Source organism: Aspergillus chevalieri, chromosome 7, assembly GCF_016861735.1.
Source record: "Aspergillus chevalieri M1 DNA, chromosome 7, nearly complete sequence".
Classification (NCBI taxonomy): domain Eukaryota; kingdom Fungi; phylum Ascomycota; class Eurotiomycetes; order Eurotiales; family Aspergillaceae; genus Aspergillus; species Aspergillus chevalieri.
The window spans coordinates 194,601-214,386 of NC_057368.1; the positions used below are offsets into that span (position 1 = coordinate 194,601).

At 46.7% G+C, this 19,786-nt stretch overlaps 4 protein-coding genes across 4 annotated transcripts; 3 read left to right on the plus strand and 1 right to left on the minus strand.

Moving 5' to 3' along the window:
- Positions 1–9,383: 9,383 nt before the first annotated feature.
- Positions 9,384–10,340, plus strand: ACHE_70062S (SH3 domain-containing protein; the record flags this gene model as incomplete). The annotated part of the gene is made up of 3 exons (XM_043282354.1): positions 9,384–9,443; positions 9,518–9,929; positions 9,982–10,340. The coding sequence occupies 3 exons, from the start codon at positions 9,384–9,386 to the stop codon at positions 10,338–10,340; spliced, it is 831 nt and encodes a 276-aa protein (XP_043139741.1).
- Positions 10,341–15,583: 5,243 nt separating this feature from the next.
- ACHE_70063S (AIM24 family protein) lies at positions 15,584–16,950 on the plus strand (the record flags this gene model as incomplete). Its single annotated transcript, XM_043282355.1, has 5 exons — positions 15,584–15,632; positions 15,689–15,703; positions 15,774–16,232; positions 16,287–16,672; positions 16,738–16,950. 5 exons carry the CDS (start codon positions 15,584–15,586, stop codon positions 16,948–16,950), a joined length of 1,122 nt encoding a protein of 373 aa, XP_043139742.1.
- A 513-nt stretch (positions 16,951–17,463) lies between these two features.
- On the minus strand, positions 17,464–18,664 carry ACHE_70064A (translation initiation factor eIF2 subunit beta; the record flags this gene model as incomplete). Its single annotated transcript, XM_043282356.1, has 4 exons — positions 17,464–17,630; positions 17,680–18,291; positions 18,360–18,480; positions 18,653–18,664. 4 exons carry the CDS (start codon positions 18,662–18,664, stop codon positions 17,464–17,466), a joined length of 912 nt encoding a protein of 303 aa, XP_043139743.1.
- A 441-nt stretch (positions 18,665–19,105) lies between these two features.
- ACHE_70065S (uncharacterized protein) lies at positions 19,106–19,535 on the plus strand (the record flags this gene model as incomplete). The annotated part of the gene is made up of 2 exons (XM_043282357.1): positions 19,106–19,376; positions 19,441–19,535. The coding sequence occupies 2 exons, from the start codon at positions 19,106–19,108 to the stop codon at positions 19,533–19,535; spliced, it is 366 nt and encodes a 121-aa protein (XP_043139744.1).
- Positions 19,536–19,786: the final 251 nt, after the last annotated feature.

The following is a 19,786-nucleotide window of genomic DNA, read 5'->3' on the forward strand; positions in this document are numbered from 1 at the left end:
CGGCGCTCGGCTGAGGTAAGGAGAATGCACTATAGCAGCCGGAAGGAACACTTATTGTCTGTACAAGGAGAGGGCCCTGATCTGGATGAAAATGTCAGTTGACGTTGGTACCGTGTGATGCCATCTATACTTTTGACTGGTTTCAAAGGAAGTGTGCGTCATGCTATGTGTGCTGCCGATATGTGCATATCAAGTACTTGAATCGATATATACATCATGGCATAGGTAAAGCACGCATTACCACGCGCTTACGGCAGAATGAACCCTTTGAATTACAGTAACGGCTGAGTTAAGGGACACAGAATTACATAGTACAATATGTTCAAGAAAAAACGCAATCTGAATCAGATTGACGCCGAAGACTAGATACAATCGAAGAAGACGCCACAATCCATGGCAGTTACTTGCTGAGTCGCTGAAACCGAAGTGAGAGTCGTACCATACTGTCCGTCTTTACCATCAAGCCATTACTTCACTCTTAACCTGGTTCTTAGCTCCACGTCAAAGATCATGATGCATCTTCTCATCCGTCTCACTAAATTGCGCATCACTGGGTAGTCTGTTTTGCCGGCCGGACCTGCCACCCCTCAACTTTCTCAGGGTTATAATGTTCCGCGATAATATCGCAGATTATGTTCTGGAAGAAAAAGGGCTTTTTTTAAGATTTAGGAGTACGACTGGCTGTTGATAAAGACGCCTCAGTCAATGTTCTTCTAGGTGTTGCAGAGAGTTTTGTCTTCTGTCATTACATGCGCGTACATTTTACTAATCAGTTTGAAGTTGGCGTCATAGGAGTTCCTGTTTCAGTAGATTCCATAGGCCATTACAGATTTACTAGGACCTATAGGGACGAACTTCTGGACCATAATAAAATGTGGCTTGTGTGCGTTAGAGCGCTGCTCTTCTAAGGTCACAGGCTAGGAACACTTACGAATTATTCATCGAGGCATTGGGGAGGAGGTACGTACTTGCAACGTTCAGACCTTTGGCCACCTGCTCTAATGTCGAAGCAAAATAGTGTTGGATATGTCTGTCTTTGACTTTACTATCAAAATCACGAAGATTCATGGCTTCAAGGATATCAGGGTGCGTCATAGGAAATTGGTAACATTAAAGTTACCAGCGAAAATCTTTCAGTTATATTCATCAAGTTGCATTTTTGTACGGGTCTTGCTTGTCAACATCCCTGAAGTGCTTCTTCTCCCATGGAACGTCTGGCATTCTTTTTGAGTCTATGTTGGCCCAGATGAAGCCATTAACATTGATCTTGAGATGGATATGGAAGAGACCATTCTGCTCCTAGTTGTCAAATCCACCCAATTGTTGGCAGTCTGTTGGTAGCCAGGGGCTTTGGCTAGCTTTCTGTTGAGTCCATAGGACAAGCTGCGATATCAGTAAGCAAAGATCTTGTTGTTTCCCTGTCCTCCTTTGGAATCACTGGGTATGCGTGGTGTCTGAATACATTGTGGAATGCACGCATAGGAGTGTCGTTGGCCGATGCTGCTTCCTGGCAAGCGTTGTTGCCGAAGCGGAGGTAGTGCAGCATTGAACCCATGGCTGCTTCCAGGAAGGGGTTGTAGTTGAGTACAGAATAATTTGAGTTCCGATACTTGATATATTGATTGACTGATTTAATCAAGTTGAACGTCCATCTTTGGAGCTATGACAGAGGTAGGCTTAGATACATATGCATCTAGAGTCCGGCATTATGCACGATAATACCACAGCATTGGGTATATCATCGTACTCCATCTTTTGAGGCTTGCGACGACTAACTCAATACTAGTTAGCGTCTCCCCTTTCCTCGCCTAATAGCCCCATTGGACCTAGGCATTTGGTCAACATGGCTGACCTTGTTTTCAAGCACGCTTAATGGCAAGACAGCGCCAGCGCAGGTCAGAGACTCTTGGCAATTAGTACCAGAAATTAGTGTAGGGGCAGGACAGTAAAGGACGGAAATAAGAGTATATGGGCAGCAAAGTGCTACCGCATCATTCTTACAGGCAGATTAGCACAAGTAAGGTTGTAAGCATATTGCTTAACATTACGGGGAAAGCCATTAGACAGCACGATAGGCCAGGGAAATCCTATCTATCCTCCTGAACCTATAGGTCACAAGTCAAGGTCTTTAGCAGTATGTGCTAGCGTGTTGTTCTCACAGGCAATTGGCATGAGTTTCGTAGTCAAACACATCACAGGCAAGGTCATCAGGCAGCACAATAAGGCCAGAGGACCCCCGGTTTCCGCGAATCCCACTTCAGAGTCTAGGCAGAATCGTTGAACAACAGGTTATGACGAAAATGCAGGATCCTCAAGTAGGAGTATTATGGATTGCTATTTGGATAACAGATTCAGCCGTGAAAATGGGTCCCTTGGATCGTAGCTCAAAAGGGAAATCGGGGGTCATTGATTCCGGACTAACGAGGTCTATGGAGAGGACTAGCGTAAGCAAGAGGTATATTGCCTATCAAACGTACGTGGGCGTACACAGCTGGTTGAGTGCTTAATCTACAATATTTGTGCGCACGTCGACTATAAGAATCCCCTGACCTCACTACTCAGGCCAACCATTCTCCGTCGATTCTTATCAAGCCGCACATCAGCAATCATGTGATACACAGGAAGTATACCGATATACTGAACAGATATTATACTATCATATCGGTAGACAATATACCTGTGGCAGCCAACGGCCAACAGCTAGAGACCAACTGCCGATAATAGCAAACAGTGCCATGTTAGAGGACAGATGAGGGCGTTCCATTGGTCGCATCTGAAGAATAAGCTCGGCGGTATCGCGGGCGATACCACCGGGCTACACCCTATCACATTCCAAGGACAGCAGCGTCAAGCGGCGGTGTTTGGAGCGCCCCACACTTTTGCCGCTATTGACAGTGGGTTTCTTGTCGTGGATATGCACTTTTGCTAAATGGCATTTCAGAATAAAAATATAGCATAATACCTTTATACGCACTTCATTCTCAGAACTGGAGATCACAGATTAAGCATAACTAGCAGTCAGCCCTATTATAGGCTTTTAGGATATATATCTTGTGGTGGCCTGATTAGCTGTAAATAGCTGATACTTAGTGTTCGGATGGCCAGAACCCCGTCCGTCAGCAGTGCTAACAGATTGGTAGGATAATTTTTGTGGGAAACAGGCTTCAAATCCTCCATCATCCCCGAACATAGAAAGCCCAACAAGGCCAGTCGGAAATACTACGGGATCAATCATTGTCAAGTATTTGCGAATGATTCAAGATGCCCCGGTGTATGAAATATTTGAGAGACCGTCTTTTCCATGGACATGGGGGTCCCGAAATGCAGAGCAACAGTCCAGCAAAGCGGAGGCCCAATCTGACCATACACCAGCTGTTCCAGTGTCCGTCTCATCCAGTCGCCTCAGCAAGAAAACAACCCAATTGAAGGACACTTTCCTCCAACAGGACTTATGGCCATCCGCTTTTGACCAGCTCGATCCAAAAGAAAAAGATAATTTGTCACAAACACGCGTGTCTGCCTCTCCGTCCAACACAGACAACGGGAATCTCTCACAAACGACGGTCTTAATAGACGAGGTTATCAAGATCACTGAATGGCGGTATAAAGAATATCAACAGGGAGGCATAAAGATTAAAAGGTCAACAGGGGAAGATGTTGACCTTCGAAAACTATCGCAAAAGATAATTGATGCTGCATTATCCTTCAAGGACATCATTAGCACTGCAGCTGGTTTTGATCCCACCAATCATGCTGCAAGCGCTTGGGCTGTTGTCTCGCTTGGCCTAACTGTAAGTCCTTGCAAACAAAGGAAATAATAGAAATAATAGCAAAAACTAATATGTAATTTAAAACATAGATGACCAAGAACCGCTTTGACTTGCACGATGCCTGGTTTGGTTCTTCAGAGTACTTGGCAAATATCCTTGCTCGATGTGCCTATGTTGAAAAGAATTTTTACCGCGACGACTCCAGGGAGAGAACTGAGATAGGACGTGCGATCATCAAGGTTTACAAAGCAATTCTCCGGTATGCAGCGGAGGTGCTGGTCAGTCAAAGGCCCAGTGTGGGAAGGTGGATATTGGACACTGTCACTGCAATTACCAGACAACGCCTCACAGAGCTTCAATCCTCCGTCATGGAGCAAGAGCAGTATTTGCACCGTTTTGTCAAGCTTGATCAACATCTAAAGCACGGAAAAAAGGCTGAAATGATTCTGGTTCAAATAGACGAGGCATTAGCGTTCATCCAAACTCTTGTTCAAAAGTTCAACCTACCCATTGCAGAAGGAGCCTTTTACGACTCATACATGGATCAAAATGAGGCTGTGTGCCTTGATGGGACCCGAACTGAGCTCCGCAACGAGATTTTCGAGTGGGCTAAGGCATTTGATAGCAAATGCATATTCTGGTTAAATGGCATGGCTGGAACAGGAAAGTCCACTATCGCTCGAACAGTTGCACAGTCCTTTAAGGAGGATGGCCAACTGGGAGCCAGTTTCTTCTTCAAAAAGGGTGAAGCGGACCGGGGTAACGCAAGAAGATTCATATCAACCATCACAAAGCAATTAATGGCCCGTGACCAGCAATTGGCTTCTGGTGTACTAAGAGTGATAAGGATGGACCCAGACATTTCTGCAAAATCTCTCCGCGAGCAGTTTGCTAAGCTCATTCTCCATCCACTCCAAGACCTGGAATGGAATCAGACCGCTTCGATGGTTATTGTAATCGATGCGTTTGATGAGTGCGAGCATGGTAATGAGATACGGATGATTCTTGAGCTTTTGCCACAGGTACAAAAGTCAACCGCAATCAGACTGAAAGTATTTATAACAAGCCGGCCTGAACTTCCAATACAACTTGGATTCAAGCAAGTTGATAACTATCAGGATCTGGTCCTTCATGAGCTCCCACCGCCAGTTATTGAACGCGATATACGGTTGTACTTGAATAACGAACTTTCAAAGATCAAAAGCGACAATGATACACTCCCTTCTGATTGGCCCGGCAGCGATAGAATGGAGAAATTAGTTGGAATGTCAATTCCTCTCTTCATCTTCGCTGCCACTGTCTGCCGATTTATTGGTGATTGAATCCGGGATCCAGAAGAACGCATTGGATTTGTTCTTCAATCCCAAGGAGTTTCTCAGTCAGCCCAGATGGAAAACATATATCAACCAGTGTTGGAACAACTTCTCAATCCCAGGGATGTAGATGAGTCGAGGAGACTTGAAAATGAGTTTCGTGACATAGTTGGGGTTATTATTCTTCTTGCCACGCCTCTTTCTGTCCACAGCCTTGGAAAGCTTCTTGACCTCCCTGAGGGAAATATCAGCTTCCTATTGAGAAAGCTATACTCAGTGCTGAGTGTACCAAATAATATTCATTTGCCAGTTCGCTTTCTACATCTATCATTTCGAGATTACCTGCTGAATACAAAAAGTGCTTTCCATGTGGATGAGGAAGAGACACAGGAAGATAGCCTTGCATTGCCTTCGCGTTATGAATGTCAACCTCAAGCACAATATCTGCAGCCTGTTGAAATGTGGAACACAGCGAATGGAATCCAGAGACAGATTGCTGATCAGCACCTCTCAGCGGAGTTGCAATACTCCTGCCACTACTGGGTGTATCACCTTGAGCAAAGCAAAACTCAAGTATGGAAGATGGAGGAGGTCTTGAAAATGCTGAAGAAGCATTTTCTTCACTGGTTGGAAGCGTTGAGTCTAATGGGGATTATACAAGAAACTGTTGACATGATTAATACACTACAGTCAGGCATAGGGGTAAGCCGCCATAAATCCACTTCAGAACATTCACTAATCTTAAGTTAGGACAACACAGGTTCTGAGATTTCAGAATTTCTTAACGATGCAAAACGATTTGTCCTCAAAAACATTCACCTCATTGACACTGCACCATACCAACTTTATTGTTCAGCACTGATATTTTCACCGAGCAAAAGCATTATCAGGAAGACGTTTCAGGGGGAACAATCGAGAAGGATACATATATTACCGCAAGACGAAAGTTCTTGGAGCGCAGAAATACAGACCCTTGAGGGACACTCTGACTGGATTCAATCAGTGGCTTTCTCACCAGACGGCCAAAAAATAGCCTCTGGCTCCACTGACAGCACCATCAAACTCTGGGATTCCAGGACGGGCAAAGAGCAACAGACCCTTAATGGCCATTCTGACAAAGTCTGGTCAGTGGCCTTCACATCAGACAGCCAAACAGTAGCCTCTGCATCCAGTGACAGGACTATTAAACTCTGGGATGTCAAGACATGCGAAGAGCAACAGACCCTTGAGGGCCATTCTGACAGGGTTTAATCGGTGGCCTTCTCACCAGACAGCCACACAGTAGTCTCAGCATCCAGTGACAACACCATCAGACTCTGGGATACCATGACAGGCAAAGAGCAACAGACCCTTGATGGCCATTTTTATCCAGTTCAGTCAGCGGCCTTGTCACCAGACGGCCAAAAAGTGGCACCTCAGGTATCACCAACAAATGACTGGGTGGCCTTTGGACGAGAGAAAGTCCTATGGTTCCCCTCTGAATATCGTTCGTTTTCTTGTTCTGCTACTCAAAATGGTATTCTTGCTCTTGGGTATGGTACTGGCCGTGTTTTAACTATAAGCTTTTCAGCAGATTGACTTTTCTTTGCATTTATTCTGTTCCATGTTGTCTTCCAATCTTTTCATAGGGGGTATCCGATTGCAGAGCATTATATACTTATGCATGCATGATAGGTTGTTGAGTCGATTTACAACATTTGGGAGCATGTGGTAGCCACATGGTATTGTTACGAACAAAAAATGCAGTATGTAACTAACACAAAACTAGCTGTCGTTTTATTATTAACAGTGCGTAGTCACGAATATCCAGGCCTAATGTTAATACGGTCTATGTCACAGGCTCAATATCTAGTAAGTAAAACGAATGATAGTTATTCATGTCTAGATTCAAGAAAGATAAGAAAGAGTTCGGAGATGAAGCGGACCGTGAAAAAGTCGTGGAGGCCATGCAAGGTAGAGCAAGATTCGCTGATTGCTTACAAAAATTTATGCATTAACGTGTAGCCCTAAGTACTCACAAGGGGAGCCGATCGAGAAGAACTGGAAGTCTGGACAGGGTTCACAAAAAAGAAAAGAAAAGTTTGCCTATGCCATCCTTGCATGGATTTGTGTGTCCCATTCAACTCCTGTAGATCGCCAATGAAGAGCAATATCTGTCTGTCTCTCAAGTTGCTTATAGGGGTCATTTATCCTCTTTTCAAGCTCAGCTGGATCCACGTGCAGCTTGAGTTGATCATCTGGGGGAAGATTATTGTGCACAAAGAGTTTGTTGCTTGATATGCTGCTCATGGCAAGAATCGATTCGAGGGAACGGACACCATGTACAAGTTCTTGCAGTAAATGACAATCCTTTCAAAACATCTTCGGCAATTTTCACTTCTTCATTTTCTTCAAGGCCCAAGCGTTGTTCAAGCAAGTATCGAAGCATTATCGCTAGTCGGATGGAGAAGTATTCCTTATCAGTTTTATCCATTTAGTTTATCAAGAAATCCTAGGATCTTTGTTTAGCTTGTTTCTGCTTTTCGGAGGTACCATTGGCATTTAGGATATGCGTAAGGCGGGCTGGAGGTGCATACGAAATCATTTCCTCAGCCCGAAGCGCATGACTCGAGTGTGGCTTTCTTTCTTGTTTTGTCTGAAGATACTACCTGGACACCTCATCGAGATTTCGATAGTCCTCGCACTCTTTCGCGCTCTCGACATATTTTCGAAGTAGACCTATGAAATCCGGTTCTTCGGCCATTGTAAAGCATTTCTGCCGCTTTTTCCTTCGGGAAAGGGCTGTCTTTTTGTCCTGGGACAAAAACAAAGATAACACGCACACCATGGAAGAATGAGCCGCTTGCACCGGTGATAGAAAGTAACTCAACCATCCCAACTTGTGGTTCATATAATTAGTGTCAAAGCCTTCGAATAAAACCACTGGGAGTTCTCCTGAATCTGCACTGTTGGGGATGTCAAAAAAGGCCTCCTCTAAGTCTTCATAACTGTTCATTTTTAAGATATCGAAATCCGTTTGTACCATGTCTGTAACAGGAATTGCCGCTGTCTTGCCTAGGTCACGAAGAAAGATCATGGGTTTACAATCAGGAGTATCATCAGGAGTATCGGAAGTTTCTGATATACCACTGAAAATTCTGGAATGTTTTCGAGGTACCTCCGATAAAAATGTTGATACGACATCCGAGTTTTCGAATTTTCCAGAGTCAAATTGATAGTATCCCTCGTGCATGGGAAGAAGATGTTGTAACCCCCCGTAGACCCCCCGTAGAATTCCCCGCCAAGAGTTGAGTCGAATTCATCGAGAAACACTATCCGCATTTTGCCCTTCAAATTGCAGTCTTGGATGGTCTCTAATTCATGTTGTATACCTTCACATTCTGAAACTGCGAGATTGAGTTCCAGCTCGACGGATTCCCCATCAGGGTATGGAGTATGGTTTGAATCACTTTCTTCACGGCCATGGATTTTCTGGAGTTTACTTGCCCGAACACGGCGATGGAGAAAGGTTCTGGTTCGGTCGAGGTGAGAGAATCGTAGACAATATTGGCAATAGTTCGAAAGCTAGAATGGGTTTCCCCCAGATCAGCTGTCATCACTATGGGAAAGCGAAGCAGTATTTCATTCAAACCCATTTTCCACGATTTCCCAAGCGGCTAGCTCTGTGCCATGTGGTAGACTTTTGACTTTGAGGATTAATGATTCCTTTCTACCATTATTAAGCTTTTCCGGTCTCTCTCCGGATTCTTTGTCGAAATCTTCTTCTGGGATCTCTTTGGACGCTGTAAGTGCAGCAAATTTGAGATGTGCAATTACACAAGCATGCTCCGGTCACTACATATGTATATCATACATCCAGTACTACTTATTTAGGGGCTTTGTTAGGCCAACCAGTTCCTGTCAGATTAGCTTCCATGTAATAAATTAGCTTCCATGTAGTAAATACCTGTTCAGTTGATGAACAGCTGGCAAGTGTGTTATCCAGTGATCATTTCAATTTAACTCATTCACATAAAATATTTAACCTGAACAGTCTTCGTTTACAAAGAATTATCAGCGGGACGATCCGCTTCCACCGTGTACTGAAGCTATTCTTCTTGGCTGTATTATCAAATTTCTGCCTGAGGAATAAACATATTTCGGGCTCGCTCTTGCCATCCATTCAGGCTTCACTTCATCTCCTCTTCTCATTCTCTTTTCACTTCCATCGTCTCTTTATTTTCTCTTTTATTTCTCCTGGATTGTTGTCAATTGTCAAATTCAACACAAGTCGTTCATTTGCGTTCATCTCCCTATAACCATGTCAGGCGACAACTTCACGGCGGCCATGGCCAACCGGTCGCGCCGTACTGTCGAGACTGTCGGTTTGCCATCCCCGCATGCTAACCATAAACGGGGTCATCCGTGCTGACTTGATCTCTTTCTTTGGGTCAGGAACTCAAGTTTCTTGCCGAACTGTCGGAAATCACACATGAGCAATTGTCGTCGATTCTGGGCCTGCTCGCCGGGGAACAGTCGCGGCAGCTATCGCAATCGCAGCCACCGCAGCCGGCTCCGGTTCCACTCCCAGTGCAGCAAACAGTTCCTCCTCCGCCAATTCAGCAGCCTATTGTGCCTCCTCCGGCACCGTATTCGCCTCCAACCAACCAGTTTGCCAACACTTCATTGAACGAAAAGGCGCCAGTGCAGCAGCATCCCCCTCCTCCGGGGCCGCCGCCGGGGCCGCCGCCTGCGTACGGCTTGTGCACGGCCACAGCCTTGTATGCTTTTGAGGTGAAAGACCACGGCGACTTGGAATTGCAACCATATGACAAAATTCAAGTCCTCAAATACGAAAATGATCAATGTATGGCCATTGGATACCCCCTCGTTTATACCTGACTGACGATCATATGTAGGGTGGTATGGGCGTAACGAACGGACCAACCAGGAGGGTATCTTCCCTCGTGCCTGGGTGAACGTGGTCCAGGAGAAGGGTCCTCCTCCTCCTCCCCCGGCTACCAACTATGGAAACATGCCCCTGGAAGTGAGCCAAAGCGGTTCTGCGCCCCCGGGACCTGAGGGCGACGGCAAGGGCAACAAGTTCGAGCAGCATGGCAAGAAATTTGGTAAAAAGATGGGTAATGCCGGTACGTTATTGCGCGATTCCCCCAATGCCGCTTTGTACGTAAACCGTGCTAACTCTCTGCTTTCGTTCTTAGCGATCTTCGGTGCTGGCGCTACGATGGGATCCAACATCGTGAATAGCATATTCTAATTCCGGAAATATGAAGTCTGATGTAACAAGGCGTACTTTGGATGAGGCGCTCACCTTATGGGCGGAACCTGTTTTATCTCCTGCTGTGTTTCTCACTGGGATGGTGTTATTGGCTGGTCTTCTTCCTTTTTCTTCTTTCTCTTGTAGTTAGGGAGACTGGGGTCTATTGCGAGGACTCATGGCTTATTTATACTAGGACAGAAAACCTGAGGCAGTGTTAGGGCAAACAGAAAAAGAAAACAAATAATAATAAGATGTCACACGTGGCGTTAACGTGCGCATTTAATTACATCTCCAATCACCTTGAGGCTGTGTTTCCATTTTGATTGGCGGCTAACTCTCCAACTACACCCAGCAGACTGTCATAACCTGGCTTCTCTTGTAGCCTACCTAGGGTTCTAGTTAGCTAAGTCTCAGAATGGACACACTCACCTGTGTGTTCTCGAGTGTGCACTATATCCTCAGAGACTGATCAGGTCATTAATAGTCAGAAGATGCATTGCTGCGTATATCACCAGTCAAATAAGGTAATGAAATAGAGAAATCAAACCAACTGAGTATGTATACTCAGTTATTAATTAAGTGCGGATGAGTCAGAACTAGAAAGGTAACTTAATCAACGCTTGATTGATAAGATTGATTATAAGAAACTAAATACATGAATGAGCATCCTTGTATATCCTTCCAACCTATGAAGTGGTACGTGGTTTGGTAGGTAGCTGGTGTAGATCAAGGCTGCACATCTATCATCTATATACCATCTCTGTACTGTGTCACATGATTCTTGTTTTGGTGATTTCCCATTGCAACAAGTGAGTCAATAGTTCAGCCTTATTTGTCTGCTCTTATCATGTGATGCTTGGTGCAACGAGGATTGTAACACAAACATGCATGAGCAACGCCCCAATGCCCAAAGCCAACAGCATCGGGGTTATCGTCGTCATGGTTGGTCGTCTGGAAAATGAACAATCCCGCCTCAAGGATTCTTTATGGCCAATATGAAGGTTGAAGGCAGGGTGAATAGATGTAATTTAAGATATGATTTTATATACGGGGGAGTATGCCAACGTCCTGGGTTGTCCATACTGAATTTACCAGGGTCTGTGACTATAAACCTTGCCCTCAACGATGTCATTGGTTTACCGGAGATATTTTCTATGGCTTGTCCCGATAGTGCTTACACTCTTACCGGAGACGCAGGCAGATGATGAGTGAGATGACTTTACAAATGGCCTTGCTACAGATTTAGTGAGCTCAATCCCCTGTTCCCTGTTTCTCTTCTTCTTTTTCCCACAGAGGATTGACACCAATACTCATAGGCGCCCATTCTCGCCCTGTTCGGATAGCGACTCACCAAGCAATATCTTTAGGAATTTATCAGCGTACTGAATAACTTCATTTTCACTCTGGCTCCCCTGGGGATCCTAACTGCCGTGGTTTCCGTTATTCGTGTCTGCGGCAACTCATACCTTTGAGCATTTGTTGGTCGATGTCACGAAGGTCCTTGAGAGGCGGAGCACGAGCTCCCCCCCCTGTGTATCTGAGACAACTGAAGAGGTATTCAATAATGGAGGTATTTCGCAAGTGTTTGGAAAGACCCAAATATTGGAGATCGTTACTTGGGAGGATCAGAGCACAAAGAAGGGGGAGCGCTCGCTCCAGATTGGGACGCTACGTGACGCCCTGAGGGAGAGCGCTTGGTATCGGGAAGGATATAAAAGGGAGCACCCTGACGAGCTAGACTATCCGCCAGCACTTGACATCCCCAAACTTTCGCTCAGTACGGGATTAAGAGAAGGCGCCCGGGCTGGTTCTACCTCGCCATTGGCTTAGGTTGCGTGCTTCAAATAGGTATGTATTAGTTAATCCTCGATGTCCACCTCCCGTGCGTGCTTTTCTTGTCTGCGCTTACCGTTTTCTTATACCCAATCAACTTAAAGAAAATATGGCAAACCAGTCGCAACATACACCTTCCCACTCTTCTTCCTTACTTGGATCTGTGTTACTCTGCACGGGAATGTCCCTCTGCGCCTTCATTATCCAGCGGTCCACGAAGGAGATTCATTTACGCCCCAATAAACCCAGTAAGATTTATTGGCTGCAGCCCGGAGGGCAGCACATTGGCGAACAAGTTTTCAGAGCTTTTTTGGATGTCAATGAAAGACCTCGCTCGCAAGCTAGTACTGACATCCAACACATCAAATCGACAAGGCATGAAGGCCAGAAGGTCGACCATATCTGACTGGTTTCCACGGTAATTCTTACTGTCTTGGGATAGGTCGTTCAGTTTGTTGGTCTGAAGAGGGCTAAATGCTGCGATGATTTTACTGGCGCAAATGGGGTCTACCCTTTTGATGGCACTTGTGCGAACCTGGTTTCGGACAAAGAGGATTGGATCAGACGATAGCCGACTTACTCAAGAGGAATGCCCACTTAGCTCACATAAGAAACAAGAACTGGACTGTTCTGCATTTCATCTGGAAGGAGTCGAGTCGAATCATTCAACTTGCGCACGAACTTTGCAAAAGATGTCTCTCGAGCGCCGGCTAGTCTTTCTTCTGCGGCAACAACGGCGGCAGAGCCGCACACATCAGTCAACCCCGGGAAACGGTAGGTTCAGACGAGAATTCGCCTAGCAGAGCTCACATCCAACGTAGAGCAATCTAGAAATCAAGCGTGGCACGACCTCCCCATTTGGGAATGCGGCCTATAGATTGGCCATTACAATCGAGACAACTATGGACCTGCTGTCCAGGTGGACAACCATGGCCAATGGTGTTTATTACTTCACGCTCCCATTTGAGTGTCTATCTCGCAGTGAGGGCACTGAGCGCAGTGCTGTCACTTCCCTGGAGCAGATTACACTGAAAATAAGTTATAATGGACAGTCGACATCGGCGAACTTGAAGCAATATTAGGTTTATGGACATGGTCATTGTTAGATCCAACAAAAGCTAGCTCCAGCCAGAGCTTGGCCGGCTGGTTGGGCTTCATGAGGAGGAAGATAGGGCCGAAGAGGCCGACCTCTAATCTCGCAAATAGATATTTTGCGAAACACGGGCGGAAATTATTTCGTCCAGCGTGATATCTTCTTCCCGGCAACTATTTGGGTTTTACTCGGACTCACATCTGGAAGACATGAATATACTTGTCGTCAAGACCAAGAATGGGCTGGAGATAATGGCTGCACAAGATATTTACATACATTTCCTCAACAATATTCTCGAGGGCCGGCATTTCTCAGACCAGGCACAGGTACTTTCCGGGCCACATGGACACCTTGCTTCCAGTCATTGCCTCAATGAGCTGGTCCAATGCTTTCAGACTGAACATCTAGGATCGAGAGAAGACGCCCTTTTGTACATTATGCCTGTTCTTAGACGACGGCATCCTTTACTGGATTTAGCAGCAGACCCTCCTGCTGTGCTTCAACAAATTGACGGTTTGGTTATGAAAGAGAAATGGTCAGATGCATTTTCTATGGTCCGTTGCCTCTGTAAGCGATGCGAAGGGTCAGAATTCGAATATTCAGCTTTCGAACTAGGCCAGCTCTGCCACTAGGTAGTAGTTCACGATAATCCTGACGCCGAGAAACACGGATACCATGAAACCTATCAGATCCTTCAGGCTGATAGTCGATCCGATTACTTCAGTAAGCTGAATCAGCCTTTGGACAGACTTCGCAACGCGGGATGGATGGATTCCCGGAAAGAACGTCAGTGGTGGAAACAGTTTTCCATGCAGGTGGGATGTGTTGCATGGCATCTTTTCAGTAGACGGGATTTGTCGAAGAGAGCAGCCCTGGAGAGATTGGGGGCTAATGCCTACTTCAACTATACGAACGACGCAGACATGTCCGAAAGAGACTTGGAACAAGTCATGTCAGCATTATTCTCATGGCTAACCATTTTTCCCGAGGCTCGTCCATCCCATTTCTCTAAATATGACCTTTCTAGGGAGCAGGATCTCCAGTGTTTGGCCTTGGTCAACCTGAACGGGTTAGCCTCCCTTCGCCATTGGCTGATGGTACAGTGGGCCGAAGTCTGCAAGTTAAGGTGCGCGGTGGCCGCGATTACATTTTGAGTATGCGGCCCGGAGCGGATCCGATTCAGCAATCGAAACCCTATGCCGCCATGGACTCGATATTAACGATGCTGAAAATCCAGGCGCCAGGATGGCACTCATGAATGTTGTGTCTCTTGATGACAAAGACGCGACAGCAATGGTTCTCGCACACGGTGACAAGCTTAATGCCTGCCAAAAACGGGTCGGCTACGAACCGGTCTTCTTGATGGCTCGAAACGCGGAAGTCATGGCAGTGTTTTGAGAACATGGGGCCGATATCGAACGTACAGACAGACATGGCAACACAGCCTTTCACCTAGCATGCGAAAGAGATGATTGCAAATCCGCTTCATTTCTCTTGGGAAGGGTGCTTCGATTAAGACATTTGCATCGGGCATGACACCACTCACATGCGCTGCTCAGAGAGACAGTCCCCATATTGTTGAGTTTCTACTCGATCACGGGGTGGATATTGATGTCAAGAGTCGTAGTGGTAGGACATCCTTGATAATAGCAGCGTGTGAACCGTCACCAAACGTGCTGCGTCTGTTACTCGAAAGAGGAGCCAACATTTATTTGCGGGACAACGAGAACAAAACAGTCTTCGGGATACTCTGCGACTGCGACGAATCCACGGTTGAAGAAAGGAAGGCTATCTTGGAAGAACACTACTACCGGGGAAACCTTTGTACAGTACAAAGTCCAACCCTGCAGGATGTCACCGAATACAAATATAGCAACGCAACATCCACCACCACCAGATTCAGACCTCGATATGTTCAAAACTTCTTCCGGCATAATGCATGAGAGCGTGTCCCGAGTTAGATTTCTATTATTGTGCGACTTGTTGTGACGAACAGGGTATTTTTGTGAGCACATCGGGAGGCAGCCAATGAGCATCTCCGCACATGCGCTGAAGAAGGTCCTCTAAGCGCCGAGGAGAGCACCAAGCGTCGAATCAATGCACCTCATCAACTTTCGTCACAGTCGATCCTTTCGTGTCTCCTCAGCACTTGAGCTCCCAGGATGGGTTTAAAATTGATCGCTTCTGCCGTTTTCTCTCCTGCTCTTGGAGAGACGACACCCGAACGCGACGCGGAGCCGTGATTGAACAAATATATACTGTCTTGATCGGACAGAAGCTCACTATTATCATTCGTTGCGAATATCTTATTACCATGGCTCAGCAAGTGGCTTACCAACCGTATGCTGACCAGGCTCATGTTGGTACGTTCATTCCTCCGATCAATCGCTACCACCATAACTAACATGTATATCTCCAGCTGCCTTTGAGCTGAGTATGTTCTTGATAGAAGCCAGATAATGGACATCCCCCAATGATGGACGGAGACTCATGTTTTATTGCAGAGAATTACCCCTTCCAGCCACCTCCTTCAAACCCCCCTTCCGTCTTCAGCTATCAACAGCCACCCCAACAGCAAGCATACTCACAATACGGACAGCCTACCGCTGTAACATCGACCGATCAACCCTGGGACGAGAAAAACAATGGTGTCCAACAGCAAGCACCCGCCCAAGTCGACCATGATGCCACGACGCAATTGCAAAACTTTCGCAAAGACAAAGACGATTTAATGGATGAGCAACTGAAGGAGAGAGTGAGAAAAGCGGTTGAAGAACAACTGAAACCGCATGTTGAGGGATTGGAACAATCCCGGGGAATTTCCAAGAAACTCGAGGAAGGGTATACTCTTAGAGACATCCCCGGTGAATATAATGGTGGCTCTTACCTCGCCTCCAACAATGATAGCGGTTCAATCTTGACTGTGTCGCTGGGCGGATCTGTCCCATTGATTGCGAAACCCGGTATGCCGTTACATTTTGGTTCCAAGCTCCAATGCTAATCAATTCGAACAACAGGGGCAATGGTAGCTAAGGATCCCGGTATCACCTTGAGAGGCCAGCTCTCCTTTTCATGGATGAAGCTTCTCACGAGGAGTGGATTCGGCAAATCAAAATTCACTGGGAAAGGGGATGTGTTACTTGCACCATCCTCCCTTGGTAGTATAGGGGTGATCCAAGTCAATACTGTCCGACAACCCGTCACTGATGATGATATACCACTCACTGCCGAATGGAAGGTCGGAAGAGACTCTTTCCTCGCCGCGACGCACGCAGTCGAGAGTGACTACCAAACGCAAAATCTTACCCAAGCTGTGTTCTCTGGTGAAGGCTTGTTCGTTTATACGTTTAGTGGTTGGGGGCCCCTCTTTGTACAGGGTCTCGGAGCAGTCATTGAGAAAAAGGTATTCTGCCGTGTCCTACACAGTTTATGCAAATTCATGCGGATCGGTATGCTAATTGTATACAGATCGAAGCTGGTAAAACGTTTACAATCGACAATGGCTACCTGGTAGCCTGGAATTGCCAGTACAAGATCGAGCGTGTGGCTTCCGGCGGTATCATTTCCGGAATCAGTTCTCGCGAGGGTCTTGCTTGCAAGTTCACGGGGCCAGGCACGGTATATTACCAGACTCGCAAGATCCAGGACGTTGCGGCCCACTTGAAGAAGGCCAACCGGTGAAATACATCTTCTGTTTCTTGGATGCCACACTCCGCCATATTCTATTTCTTTCTCCCTGGCTGGATTACCAGGATATATATACCCTCCTTTTTCTTTTCTCTTTTTGTCTGATTCTGCTTTTTCTGATACCTCCTTTGATTTGACCATTTTGGCGTTTCCCCCTCGTTGTTACATAGTACAGTAATAGGAATCCTTTGGTTTATGCCCATGTTAGCTTGGGTCTTTGGATACCCCGTCAAGAACTCTATTTGGAGATGGAAGACCGCTACGAAGTCCACAAACCGATGGGTAAGTGTCTTCAAATCGTTTAAATTTTTGGCTATTTGCTTTTCAGACCGTCAAACTATCATCATCTAAACCATGAAATTTTCCCCTCATCATCATCATCATCATAGTAGATAAACAAGAAGCAAGAGAAATCTTTATACGACAGGGAAATAAAAAGAAAAGTAACAACCAAATGAGAATATGGAAATAACCACCATCCAGCAAAATATCCACTGAGCAAACTGTTTAACCCTGACGCTTTCTGCGACCGACCTGTCCACGGAATCCAGTCTTGATGGCGGCGACGGAACGACGAGAACCGCACGAGTTGCAGGTGACGAAGTACAGACGGTTCTCACCCTTGTTGAGCTCGGTGTCGGGGCTGCGGCAGGTTTTGCAGGTAACGTATTCAACTGTATCACTTAGTAAGAAGGAAATGGAACGGGAGAAAGAATTGCATACCGATATATCTTCTGAGGACATGCTCAATCTGCTTCTGCTGGAAACGACCCTTGATAACCAGACGTCTAGCACCGTCGACACTTCCGCTGGTACCCAATTCGGCGAACAAAAACTGCATAACGTGGTCGTCCGAACGCTTCATACGCTTGCAGATATCGGCGATGTTGGCGAAAATGGTACGACGGTTACCTTCACGCAGACACTGAGGCGGCGGGATCTTGTACGACTTGGTACCGCTGGAGAGCAAGTCGGGGTGGTGGCTCTGGATGAGGGAAAAGAAACGGTTGACGAGGAGCGAGTAGGGGATGGCTTGCGTCGATTCGTGGGCCCAGATACCGGTGCCAGCTTCGAGGTCGCCCTCGGGGATCTCGTCCTCCTTCTTCTCCGCGCCTTGCTCCGCGACGTTGGCCTCGGCCAGCTTGGCTTCGAAATCACCCGTGTCGGCCTTCTTGGTGGTCTTCTTCTTCTTTTTCTTCAGCCCGGGGTCGAACTCGCCGTCGGGGGTAGCTGCGGCTTCCTCGCCCTCGTCTGCGTCCTTGGGCTTCTTCGACTTCTTCTTCTTGGACAAGCCCTTGAACATTTCGGTGACTTCGTCGACTTGCTGGTCCGCGCCTGTATAGATTCCGATAACCATTAGAACTCTTGCTGCGCCAGAGTGTTTCAGGGTGGGACGGACGTACCGGTAGGCTTCTCCTCGACAGGCTTCTCAACAGCCTTGGGGGCTTCTGTGACTTCGCCGTTCGTATCCATGATGACTGAACCTTCGCTGAAAGCGACCGACTTGCGTTGCTTCTGTTCGACCTGTTAGGGGTTAGAAAATAAGAGGGTGAAAATAATAGTCTGCTATAAGCGCAAAACCAAGGTAGTCAGGAATAAATGGGGAATGCGTGGCAACGTGGTAATGCCCGAGGGGTCTGAATTGTGAAGGCTCGCGTTAAGAAAATGTGGGAGGGGACCATCGGTAAATACGTACAGCCTCCGCCATGGTGTATTTATGATTTGGTTTCTGCTGTGGTACAATATCAACTCACAGTTGAACTCACAATAACAACACGGTGTTATATAGCACTCCCAGCAAAGAATCTCCTGAACCGTGTGAGTTGAACCGTTTTTGGCATTTCGAAGGCGACCCAGTCACTCGCCCTTGAGCACGTGACTTCTGAGTCAAGCGTATCGTCACCCGATTACCATACGACACGTGACCCTCCTGACATCAACGTCGACATACTAATAACTAATTAGAGTACGGAGAGAGTAATTGGTCTACCACCACAGTGTCGTCGGTATCAGTCCGGGTTTCAACCCTCAGCGGATGCTTCAAATATCGTTCAAGCGGTAGGCAGGCCACTGCTTGACTTATTTCAGTTCTCTTATCTCCCCGTCGTACCCCGCCCCCTCGTTCGTGCATTCCGGAAATCACTCCATCATGGCCGCCGAACCCGTCGCCTCCAACCCGTCTCTCGCGGCATCTGGCTATATGGTGTCATCGGTTGATAAATACTCGTACGGCTCGGACGATGAAGTTGCCTCTCTGCCCTCAGAATCGACCTCGAGTTCGGATCTGGATGCACTTTCGGATGATTACTCGGATGCAGAAGAGGAATGGAGAGAGAGCATTGAACAGCTGGAATTGCTCTTGTCGATGGTTCTTGTGCCGTTTGTGGGGAAGTACTTGGGGAGAAAGTGCGCTTACTGGAGTATGTGTTCTGTTTCTCGGGTCGTCATAATCGCAAGGATGCTAACCGGTTCTTCGCTGCACAGGCTGGACTAGATTCATGCAATGGAAGTACCCCGTCGAAGTCGTCGTGAACAACCAAGCTTCCTTTAAGGGAACCGGTGCCATGGCTGCGCTCTAGGATATTCGACTCGCATATCCAATACGCAAATCGTACCATAGTTCGCCATCCGAGCATCTACCTTTCCGCGATTCTGTCCATATATCATCATTCGCTATACCCAGTTAAATACTTCACCATGTTTGGACTTCAACGTTGCTGGCGTTTGGGCGCGTCTTGGTTATTTTGAAGGTGGGGATTTGAACCACAGCTAGGTCATTGGGGCAGGGAGCGTTTGAAGCCGGTTCAACAGTCGGTGTTCAAGTGTATCA